Source organism: Arachis ipaensis, chromosome B05 (genome assembly GCF_000816755.2).
Source record: "Arachis ipaensis cultivar K30076 chromosome B05, Araip1.1, whole genome shotgun sequence".
Classification (NCBI taxonomy): domain Eukaryota; kingdom Viridiplantae; phylum Streptophyta; class Magnoliopsida; order Fabales; family Fabaceae; genus Arachis; species Arachis ipaensis.
In genome coordinates this window covers 24,359,647-24,371,597 of record NC_029789.2, presented here as the reverse complement: position 1 = coordinate 24,371,597, position 11,951 = coordinate 24,359,647, and the positions used below count along the sequence as shown (strand labels likewise).

The 11,951-nt window shown below is 33.2% G+C and overlaps 2 protein-coding genes across 4 annotated transcripts; one reads left to right on the top strand and one right to left on the bottom strand.

Annotated features, from left to right (window-relative positions):
* LOC107643365 (ADP-ribosylation factor) lies at nt 183–2,967 on the top strand. The gene is given in 8 exon segments (XM_016346982.2): nt 183–350; nt 688–847; nt 1,302–1,372; nt 1,506–1,625; nt 2,190–2,308; nt 2,434–2,482; nt 2,484–2,515; nt 2,688–2,967. Coding segments are annotated over 7 exon segments (603 nt in total). The 5' UTR covers nt 183–350; nt 688–699; the 3' UTR covers nt 2,752–2,967.
* LOC107643364 (type 2 DNA topoisomerase 6 subunit B-like) lies at nt 4,613–9,317 on the bottom strand. 3 transcript variants are annotated; one of them, XM_016346981.2, is made up of 12 exons: nt 9,274–9,317; nt 9,017–9,165; nt 8,841–8,936; nt 8,713–8,739; nt 8,249–8,354; nt 8,080–8,155; nt 7,355–7,375; nt 6,895–7,091; nt 6,257–6,401; nt 5,922–6,115; nt 5,502–5,631; nt 4,613–5,107 (listed from the first exon to the last, which is right to left on the bottom strand). In XM_016346981.2, exons 4-12 carry the CDS (start codon nt 8,732–8,734, stop codon nt 4,805–4,807), a joined length of 1,194 nt encoding a protein of 397 aa, XP_016202467.1. In that variant the 5' UTR covers nt 8,735–8,739; nt 8,841–8,936; nt 9,017–9,165; nt 9,274–9,317; the 3' UTR covers nt 4,613–4,804. The 3 variants fall into 3 exon arrangements, with proteins under 3 accessions (XP_016202467.1, XP_020979066.1, XP_016202466.1); XM_021123407.1 differs by having other exon boundaries at nt 8,841–8,921; XM_016346980.2 differs by having other exon boundaries at nt 8,841–8,921; nt 9,017–9,116; nt 9,274–9,316.

Genomic DNA, 11,951 nt, shown 5'->3' with positions numbered 1-11,951 from the left:
TATAATGCTTTTAAAAATAAAAAAATATAGAGATCAAATTTTTATTTCGTTTTTTATGTGTATTTTTTATAAAATTATTTAAATATTTCTATAAAATTTTGAATCAAATACTGTTAAATACAAAAATCTTTTTCTGTAGAGGTAAGTTGCAAAAACAAAAGAATGAAAGATTACACAACAATGCTTGCAAAATAAAATCCCCCATTTTTAACTCGTTGACGGGTCTCTCTCTTTCTCCACATAATCGCGTTGCTGCAAAGCATTCTTTTCTCTCTCTCTCTCTCTCCCTCTTCTCTCTCTCTCTCCGAACGTTCTGTTTCCAGATCACTCAAGGCTCTCATTTCCCAACGGTATACCCTCTTGTCCTCTTCTCTTTATCTCTCTCTCACGCACACAAATACCAGTGTTTAGATCCGATTTGATTGTGTAAGAAATGTTGTGACAATCTTGAATTTTGTTCGTTGCCAACTTATTTGCATGTTTCGTGGATTTTTTAATTTTAGTTTTTCCACGTTGAGTTTGAGATCTAACTGAGTCCAATGGCTTTGAATACGATTTAGGGGAAAAGATTGAACTCTCTGATAAAATACCTTTTTTTCCTTAATTGTGTTTCTGAAAATCGAATAAAAAGTTTCATATTTTGGGTCTTGATTTGTTTCTTTCTTGTGTGTTTCGTTCTATCCACAGGTTGAAGGAGAAATGGGGCTGACATTCACAAAGCTTTTCAGTAGGCTCTTTGCCAAGAAGGAAATGAGGATTCTCATGGTGGGTCTTGATGCTGCTGGTAAGACCACTATCCTCTACAAGCTCAAGCTTGGAGAGATCGTCACTACAATTCCCACTATTGGTAAGTTTTTGAGGCTATGATTCACGCTTATTCTTGCTAGATAGCCATATATCAATAGTTTCCCTTTCAGCATTGGAAATAATGTGAAGGCATTGATATTTGTTACTTAACATCTTATATGGTTAGAATGTATCTTTGATAATTTAGGATCTAACTTTATTAGACTTGTTTGTGTTGTGATATATTATTTGAAACAAACGTATTGCTAAATCTGTAAACAAACATTTCAAAGGGAAACATCGCATCCAAAAATACCATGTTGCATATATCAATTGCTTGCAACATAGTACATTAGATTTGCTGTGAGATCATGAATTTAAAGCGATATGACCACCATATATTCTTGAGAAACTATGTTATTACTTTTAAACAATAAATAAATAATGCATAACTGTGTGCCTGTGTGGCATATTTTTGTTTCTTGTTTGATGCGCTTATTCATTAATTTTTTCAGGGTTCAATGTGGAGACTGTTGAATACAAGAACATTAGCTTCACTGTTTGGGATGTTGGTGGCCAGGACAAGGCATGACGATTGATTCTTATGCATTCTTGAAAAAATTACAGTCAAGATATTCAATGCATTGCATAGCAAATTAACATAACTTGGCAAAGTTGCTTGGTGCCTGGTTGCTGAATACTTATGTTCTCTGTTGCAGATCCGTCCATTGTGGAGGCACTATTTCCAGAACACCCAAGGTCTTATATTTGTTGTGGACAGCAATGACAGGGACAGAGTTGTTGAGGCCAGAGATGAGTTACATCGGATGTTGAATGAGGTACTTTAGCTAGTTTGCTATTTCCTGTTATGCCATGCTGCCTTATTCATATTTGTTAATGGTTTATACTAATCCCACTTTTAGAGTTGATTTGTTCTGATTTATGATTGACTGAGTATTGGGTATGGGAACACGTTGAGACCAAAAGGAAGGACCTGTAAATTTGTAAAGTTAGAAAGGTTTTAGAATAACAATATAATGTTGACCATTGAAGATTCTTCAGTGAAAGTCCCAGAATTTTCAGAGATTCTTTGATGTCAACATGTCAATAATTCGTGACCATTAATCTTGTAGATTAGATACTCATTCTTTTTGATAGGCATAATCTATTCGGGAAGAGGAAATCTTTATTGAACAAATGATTGATTTGTGATAATTCTTGTGTGATGTCACTATAGCATATAGTTTGGAAGTTGAATAGCTAGTTCTTTCATGTGAATTGCTTTTGATTGATTGCCCTATATATGTTGATATCTACTAGTGTCATGGCAAGGATCTTGAGTCCCATTCTTTTTGCTTTTTCTGTTTAGGTATTCAATTTTTCTTTTTAAATCATGTTTTCAGGATGAACTGAGAGATGCTGTATTGCTTGTGTTTGCCAACAAACAAGATCTTCCTAATGCAATGAATGCTGCTGAGATTACTGACAAGCTGGGACTCCACTCTCTCAGACAACGCCACTGGTATATATTTTGACAAGGAAGCATTTGTTTCCTCCCCCGCACAACAAGTTTAGCCTTTGTTTTTCCCTCCCAGTTTTAGGTAGCTATGCCAGTTTTGATCCAACATGCTCTTTGGGTTCTTCCAGGTACATCCAGAGCACTTGTGCAACATCTGGGGAAGGCCTTTATGAAGGTTTGGACTGGCTTTCGAACAACATTGCCAATAAGGTAGTTGTTAGTTTATGGAAAAGTGCATTCATGCATATTGATGTTTAAACCTTTATTATTATTATTATTTGGAATGGAAAAAACATAGCACTATTCAGAGTTGGAATTAAAAAAAATATAGTTGGAATTACTAACATAACTTTTCCCCCCTGATTTTCTATTATTGTTACAGGCTTAATGCTTTTGGGGAGTCCTGTGGATCGGTGATTCTGGATGCAGGGGTGAATATTATCTAGCTTTTATTTCTTGGTCCTCGTTGGAAACCACCTAGATTTGTGTTCATGTAATGTGTTTTTGGACTTGGTGGCGAAAATTGTGTTAGGAATTTGTTTCATGGATGTGTAATACTTGTGAGCAATGTTGGGCATTGTTGCAATGTTCATAACTGTAATGGAGACACTAATTCAATGTGCCACCCCGTTTTGATTTATTCAGTCTTTATCTTGCTCGTATATGTAGTTTCTTTCAGTTCGTGCATTCTAGTATGCGTATCCCTAGGAGTTAGGAATGCTATATTTGGTCCAAAGATGCATTTGTCGTCTTATTTTAGAACATTTTAGTTTTTCTTTTTTCATTTGTCAGAAAATTATTTTGAGAAAGTAAAGACTTTTCTCGGGAAAATTATATAGAGTAAATGCCTGATTTCTGATTATTTTCTTCAGGAATAAAGTGTTTCCTAATTATTTGAAAATAAAAAATACTATTTATACACTAAAATTAGCTATTATGTTTTTGTATATAAATATAGAGTATTTATTCATTTTGGTTTCCAAAGAATTTTGGACTAGACACTTTAGTCTCCAACTAAAATTAATTATTCGATTAGTTTCTAACAATTAATTCCGTCAGTCACTTAGGTTTTTTGTACTGTCAATTCTAACGGAGGACAAAATGGTTTCTAGCAATTCTAACGGGATAAAATGGTCCCTAACCCCTTTATTCGGAAACGACATTGTTCTCTCCCAATTTCCATCATATCTCGCATAATCCTAATAGTCTAACACTGCAACTTCAATGTTCACAAGAAGAAAAATCTTCAATTTGTTCTCAACTAATTCGTACTCAAGAAACTAATGACTATATCTCTCAACTACTTGTTATCTTCGATAGATCCTATGAATCTACACAACAAGTCCGATCTATTAAGACTCATCATCGTTATTGCCATCTCCCTCCCCCTCTGTCCGATCATCTCCATAGCCACATTGTTCACTACTCCGATTGCATCCTTCAGCTTCTTCTCCGAATCAATATTTAGTAATCGCTTCAATTTTCATGAGCGGCGACGACGACATTGCTCGCTGTACTGATAGCTTGAATACGAGGTCGAAGCTGTCTGCCAGCTTGGACTTCGGGAGAGAAGGAATGAAGTACTCGAAGTCCATTCCAAATGAGAATTTGCATATGATGTCGAAGAAGAATCTTCTCATGATGTCCTAATGTCCAATAATCTATATTGCTTTCTAGAAAATGGAAAAAGGTGTGCCCTTAGGGTAGTTGTGGAACTTGGTCTTGAGGATATGGTGGACGTTGTCGGAGTTGGAGGTGATGCTGTTATCAGACATGGAGGTGAATACTTTTGGTGGGTGAAGTGTGAAGGAGGTGGGTGTACCAGTCACAGAGATTTAAAAAGTGTGTGGTTCATGACATGTTGAGGTAGGTGCGATATGCGTGACAGTTACACCATGATCTTGGAGTTGAAGAAGAGGAAGGAGAAGATGGAGAAGAAGTCTGAACGAGGAGAGTATGAATATTAAAATTATGCAAGATAATGGAAATTGGGAGAGAACGACATTTCTGAACAAAGTGGGCAGGAACCATTGTCTCCCGTTAGAGTTGTCAAGAACCATTTTGTCCTCCGTTAGAACTGGCAGAACAAATGACCCAAATGACTGACGGAGTTAATTGTTAGAGATCAATCGAATAATTAATTTTAGTTGAGAACTAAAGTGTTTGGTCCAAAATTCTGAGGACCGAAATGGATAAATACTCATAAATATATGTTTTGTTTAATATATTTTATACTAGTAGTTAATTTTGGTGAGCAGGTAACAAAGTTATTTGAAAATCTCAAATCGGCCTAGAAGGCCACAACCATTAAAGGAGTGAATCAATTTATTCGAAGATTCTATCTTCGTTTTAAGCTTTTCAACATGTATATTAAATCTGTTATGAATTTGTGTTCAGCAGTACCTTCTGTTTTATCTTCTATTCAATCGAAAAATAGAAAAACCGTACTCTAATTGTCCCGTTGATGAAACTTCTGGTACACAGTTCTATTTTACAACCTCAGAACAATTGCAAGTCCAAATCATCTTCACCTTCTTCCATGTCGTTTTCTTCAAACTCCAATTCCTGGGCACGATCATCCACAAAAAGGGAGGGTGCAACTTTGTTTTTGTGGGGCTTCTTGTCGTTCATCTCTATAACTGAAACTATCCTCTCTCTAATACAATTCTCCATATTTTCAGTTCCAACTACTTGTGACTGTAATCCAAGCAGAGAAAAGCATTCTTCCTGGAAATTTAAGTCACTGGAAGACAAGATCAGCCCAGCAATTGTTTTTGCAAGATCCGGGGCATAACTTCGAACCTGAAAGTGAAAGAAGCAACTTCTTATTAAGGTCATAAAGCTGACCAAATGTAATGTAAGGCCACATCTTGGAAACTAGTCGCCAATACTCAAAGATAGTTCAGATTACGACTGAGATGGTGAAAAATTTCATATTAACAATGGCATAATGTAAGATCGAAAATTAGCAGAGCAGAATATCTCCAATTGGCATATGTTATGAAAAACCTTAGATTGATCCCAGAGAGAAATGCCAAGCAAGAGAGAGGGATTGTTTTCTCTATTTTAATTTTCTTTTATAGAGTGGATGAGTGATTGACCAATTAAAAAGTTATCACAACCACCTCTTATAGTTACATAACTCATTGTACAACAGAGAGAAAGCAAGTCAACACAAGGTCATAAAAGAACTCACCTGAACTGCATGTGAACTTAAAAGAACTCCTGCATGCTTCTCCTTCAAGTCATCGAGGGAAAGTTTAACAGCTCTTTTAACAAGATTTCTCTCAGTATGAGTAATCTTTCTTGGGCCCGGTATCACAGTCTTAACAATACGTCAAGGAAGCATATCACCAGAAATGGAACAGATAAGCATTTTAACACATCACATGAAAATCTTTAGAATTGTGTTCATATTGGGAAATACGTAGGGCTAGCATATTTTCTTACCAGGGAAGAAAAAGTGCAATTTTAACAGAGGCATAGAATTGCCTGTTTCTATGAACTAAATTTGGCTAACATAAAAGAATCAAATATTTTCCAAGATAAGAAATTTTTCTGTATCTAAACTGTATCAGATAAAGCCAAAAAAAATTATCATTTTAATGATGGATATTGTTTATTGTACGAGTGAAGCACAATATCAACGTGAGTATCTCTAGTCAAGTTTTCCCATTCTAGTAAAGCAAGACGATCTTGCTGCACTATCCCCCCTAGTTTCAAACCATAGCTTTTCCAGTCAATGCCTTTCAATGTCTTCATAAGTGACTTAGAGACTGTACCAGGGGAAAAGTCCTTGAAATAGAAAACCTGATATTAAACATTGTTATCAACTTATCATCCATTTTAAACAGAAAAGAAGCGTGTTATCGTGCAAACTAGTTACTAGATAAAGAAAATCTAAGATATAAATGAACTAAAACATAAAATCCAAGAGACTTGTTGAGAAACCTCTGTTTTATCACCATACTTCCTGAAGCACTCAGTGTTGTCTACTGGCATGTTACTTATTATTATGACTGCCTCCATCACCAGTTCATTATGCTGATGGTTTTCAATGCTGCAAGCTACTCCACTCCCAACTTTGAGCTGCTCCCTAATAAAGTTTCGAGTAGATAATTCAAAACATATTAATACTATGGCTCAAGACTCTAGAGGCTCTTTATTATATAAGCATAGAGTATGCTTAAAGAAAGTAAACAAAACACGATAAACAATTTCTTGCTCTCACTTCTATATGCAAAACAACTTTCCTACAAAATTTGACGGATCCAGTCCAATAAAACAGCAACATGTTATATTTAATGTACACATCAATGTCTTATGGATCACATGTAATAGAGAACATTTTGGATTCATTAGGTAACAGATTATGACACCGTATAAAGAATTGACAAGTACGCAGATGTACATACATATCCCATCAACAAATTTTCAAATTCGAAGTATCGCAAGCAGAGCAGAAGTATCTTTGTTAAGTGACTAAGAGAGGAAAGTGAAAGTCTAATATTTACTCAATCTATATAAGAAAATGAAATTATATAATTCTAAATGAAAAACAGGAATCTGAATTGGTATTATGAATTTACCAATTTGGAAAGCAATAGTGGCACTTGTTACTTAAGGTATTTCCATGCCTTAGTACATAATGTTCAAGGCCTGACTTAAGAAGATCAAGATTTGAAGCTGAGATTGGTAATTCCTTGTCCTCATTTGCAAGAAACACCTTTTCATATCTTGATCCAGGTACATCACAATCTTCTGCCACCAAATGAGTTGCAACGTTCTGGACGAGAAATCAAAGTGAATAACAAAAACATTGCCACCAAAAGCTTGATAAAGATTCTGCATTAAATTTCCATAACTGCTTGAAGTGTAGTTTGGAAATTTAATTTGGTGGATTTGTTTTCTTTGCTGCTGATCACAAATGAGGTAGAGGAAAAATGATGTCCGATAGCAGCACCCACTCACGGGAAGTTCTAGTTATTTGAAAGAATATTGGAACATTTGAGAATAGTAGAATACCATAAATATGGCAGTTTAACTTACAGGAATACTTAAAATCATCATCTGCAAAAAATCAACAAGTAAATAAATAATTAGCAAAAATATGAGGAATTCCAAAATACAGCAGCACGCGAAGCAGGGACAAAACATTATCAAAACAACAATAAAATCCTCCGTGCAAATTTACTTCAATTTTTGTATGCAGTGAAGAGAAAAATAGGGGTAGCAAACTCATATTTAGTGAAGCTATCTTAAAACCTCTTCGTAACTATATTTAGCAAATTCATATTCTTGGATTTCTTAACTAGCAATATTTGATACCAAATTGCTTTAGATAATACCCAGTGGAGAATGGCAAAATATACCCAATAAAGCCTCATTGGCTTAACTACTTAAGTGGTCAGTTGCCCTCGAATACAGTAATACTTAAAAGATTTGTTATACCACAGACCAATATTAGTTTAAATCAATGAATGTAACTAACTTTAACCATTGGAGTTTAGTTAACTTCTACCAATATACTCCCAATTCCATAAAAAATTTGTCCCAAAAGAGTCTTGTTCTTGGTTCACGCTTCAAATTTAGCATAAAGAAAAGTGTATCAATTGTTATTGTGCTAGGACTATCTACATATGTGTAGCAAAACATAAAAAGTTGATCAAACATGTTCAGATTGAAAACGTTATCTCACCAGAATTTGCATTCATCCCAAGTTTTTTATTAACATAGTGCATAAATTGATTAGATGAAATGGTGCAAAACATTACCTTCTCTAAAAACTGATGAATCTCAGCCACTAAGAGATCAATGCTAACAAAAGATGAAAGACATACTTCACTGCCACTGCAAAAAGGCCAAACACAGTTATTGAAAAAGAAACTTAATAAGCAACTAATGAATTAGTATTAAATTAATGTATTCAAATGACTTTCGTACCTGAATCTTGCACCATTTTTTGTGTTTGAAGTTAGCCTAGTTATTTTGGAAGAATCACTTGCTTTCAAGTTTATCGTGTAGTTATGTATCTCAGTATCACTAATACCTACAATTTCCATAAACTACATTTAGATTCTGATGACAAATATATTAAACATGGTAACGCTATTAAATAATTGAAATCTATTTCAATGTTATGCCACGATGTAGAACAATTATACAGAATAGCACCCTATCCACATGGTTGATGAAAATTGAGGAGTTCATACGACAGATACCTAAGAGTAAAACAATTTTTCTTAGAGGCTTATACAAAAGGCTTACATATTACCTCTGACATTACGAGCACTTGAATAATGACGCAGATAAGAAAATAGCTATCGTTCCCAATTTTCGCTTGACGTGTATGCATATATTCAGTGAAATCGAAGCAAAACTAATCATGAGAAGAACATTAAACTTACTCGTGGTTTTTATAGAAAGCATTCCATCTGTTTTACCAGCATCAAATATAAACATCTCATCAATAAAATATGAAAATTATGTAGATGTTTTTTCCTCTCTAAAATGAATAGTCCAATTATTAAGTTACCCCAGTTGTCAGCATCATCGTTGGAAGAAAACCTCAAACCTTGAAATTCCTCTAAGCAGCTTCCATTTCCAGTATCAGAGACTACTCACAAAAATTCTAATATTATAAAATAATAAAGAGAGGAACAAAATTAGAAATTAAAAATCACGTTAATAGTAAAGGTTTGTGCTCGTTACTTGAGACTCGAAGAGAGGAAGACGAAGATCGAGAGAGAATCACCGAGAGTCTGCAAATCTGCTCAGACAATCGGCATCTCTGAAACGCTGAAGATATTAACTGAAATCGCATACTCACAAGTTATAATTAACAAAACTATTGGCATAATCTGAGAAGAAAACGAAACTCAGTCAAATTGTGCAGCCAAGAGAAAAATCAGAGAACACAAAAAAAAAAAATCAACAATTCGCAGATAAGAGAAGAAAGCGAAGCTCACGTGTAAGCTTAAATTCTGAACCGAAGAGAACTCCATTCGAAAATCAGAAATTGGGGATCACATTTCACAAAACAGGGAAAACAACAAAGAAAAGTAAAGAGAAAAGAAAAACTGAGCACGGTTTTTTTTTTGGACCTGAAATATGGACTTCCTCTTCCTGGGCATATGCAACAATTTCCTGGGCTGGACTTCCTCTTCCTAAAATATGGGCTTCATCTTTCTCTTTATTGTTTTTTTTTTGGTAAACGTTGTTATTCTTTTCTTCTTGTAAGGAATTATCAAAATGCAAAAGGGTTACCGTCGAAAACGGAAACTGCCTATATCGAAGAGAAAATATTCGGTATAGTCCTTAAAATTACGTTCGAGATTTAATTTAGTCCTTAAAATTTCAATTGTCTTAATTTAGTTTTTAAACTTTTTTAATTATATTAGTTCTTACAGTAGTTTTTATTATAGAGTCAATTGAAAAGTTTAAAAATTAAATTGAGGTAATTGAAACTTTAAAGACTAAATTAAGGCTCGAGTGTAACTTTAAGAAACAAATTGAGTATTTTCTCGAAATACACCGTTGTGGTTATTTTACTGTTACTATATTGAGGTGCTTTTTTTTTAATTAGAATATTGAGGTCATTTTTGTTTTTTAATCATAAAAAATATACGCAATGTAAATAAAAAAAATTTACCACAAAAAAAAATAAAATACAATAAAATAAAATCTAATATAGATAAAATAGAATAATTAAAATTGTACATGAATGATGTTAAGCGTATTTAATTATTGAAGTAAAATAAAAATTAAAGGGGATGAAATAAAAAAAATAAAAAATGAACATATATTTTAGGTAGCATTTTTTCATTAGACGAGTGTTAGGGGCCATTGGATTTTGTAATTTGTAGCCATCAATTAGCTATTAATAATATTTTTAGTGGTGTGAAATTATATTTAATGTTAAAAAATTATTCATTTTTCTTTTGCTGGCTAAATAGTGGCCAGATTTTAATAAAAGGATTTGGATCCTCTAAAGTTTGAATTTCACTTTTGAGAGTAAGATTTGATCTCTCACTATTTATTTCATATGTGGGATCAAGAATAAATATGAAAGAAAAATCATTCAAGGGTAGAAAGATCACACTTTACTCTCTAGAGTGAAATTCAAACTTTAGAGAATTCAAATCCTTAATAAAAATGCTGGTCCATAGACTTTCTCTTTTCATTGCTTCCGTGCTAAGGCTTGTGTTCGGACTATGATTTCGTGGCTTTGAAAATAATGGTGAAGAGATCACAATGTAGTTATTATCACAAAAGCTAACATTTCTACAGTGAGATATCGCACTTTTGTTCCGTTTTTTTTTTTTTTTTAATTTTTGGCTTTTTCGGGTGAAAAAAATCGACAAAAAAAAATTTACACTGTATAAATTCACCAAATTTGGCAAACCAAAACTAGCGTTCAACGCCACAAGAGGAGCACAAGGACACGGATTCACCCAAACTGAGCCCAAACACTCAACTAAAGTGGATCTAAGCGTGGCAGTACAACAAGGTAATTGATTGTAGAATTGATTGGGAGTAACGAGGCAATTTAAGAATTATTAGTTACTTTTTATTCTAAAATTTTAAATTATAATTAAAACTGAGTAGGGGTTTTATCGAGATCACAAATTCAACAAAGTTAAAATGTTTATTTTCTGTCCCGCAGAAGAGAATGAACGTTATCATAAAGAGCTTATTAAAATTAAAAACGACATATTCTCATCTCTTAAATTACATTTTAAGTAAGAGATACCACTTATATTCAAGTACATCCTTTTAAAATTTTAACCATGATTTGATTACTAAATTTGATATGACTTTGTGTTTCTGTAAAACTTAAGATATGGCTTCCGAAAATTTAGGGGCACATACTTATAGTAAATTTGATGTGAAAGCATGAATGCCTGGCTTAGAACGGTTTTGGCGAGGTATTGCAAATACATTTTTTATTTATATTTTTTTTTTTGGGTATTCTTTTTCTATCTATATTTATTATATTCTATTTCTATTAATTAGGCCAAACCTAATTGTACTCATATACTCATCACAAATATATTATGGTGAATTCTCGTGTAAAAGCATTTATGATTTCTACACATGTAGTGTGATGGTGGCCACAGCATAGAGTGCCAAAAGACTGAGATGTAAAAAGGTAGGTGCAGGGACAACAGTTATGTGGGAACTGTTCATGCACAGATATCAAAGTTGATGGAAGCTTAATGTTATTGGTTAACACAAGTTATAGATCCTATAATAAAATTTATGCTAAAGTATATTTTTTGTCTCTAAAAGGTAATATCTTTAAGTTTTATTTTGTTTTAATTTTGTCTTAAAAGTTTTCGATTTATATTAAATATACTCATAACAGCTAATTTTTCAAAAAATTTAAGACCAATTCAATAACAATATCATAAGAACAACCTTAAACACAAGAAAATCAAGCATAATTTTCATGCATTATTGTTAGATTGATCTTAAATTTTTTAAAAATTTAGCCGTCAAGAATATATTTGATACAAATCGAAAATTTTTGGGACAAAATTGAAACAAAATAAAATTTAGGGATATTTTTAAAACTTTTGCCAAATTTTAAAAACAAAAAGTATACTTTACCCATAAATATTTAATAATAAGACTTTATGAAATG

Coding starts and splice junctions, on each gene's coding strand:
- LOC107643364 (XM_016346980.2), bottom strand. CDS start 9,309: ATGGAGTTCTCTTCGGTTCAGAATTTAAGCTTACAC. Junction 8,355..8,712: donor GCTTTCTATAAAAACCACGA/GTAAGTTTAATG, acceptor TGGAAATTGTAG/GTATTAGTGATACTGAGATA. Junction 6,402..6,894: donor CACTATTGCTTTCCAAATTG/GTAAATTCATAA, acceptor AAACTTTATTAG/GGAGCAGCTCAAAGTTGGGA.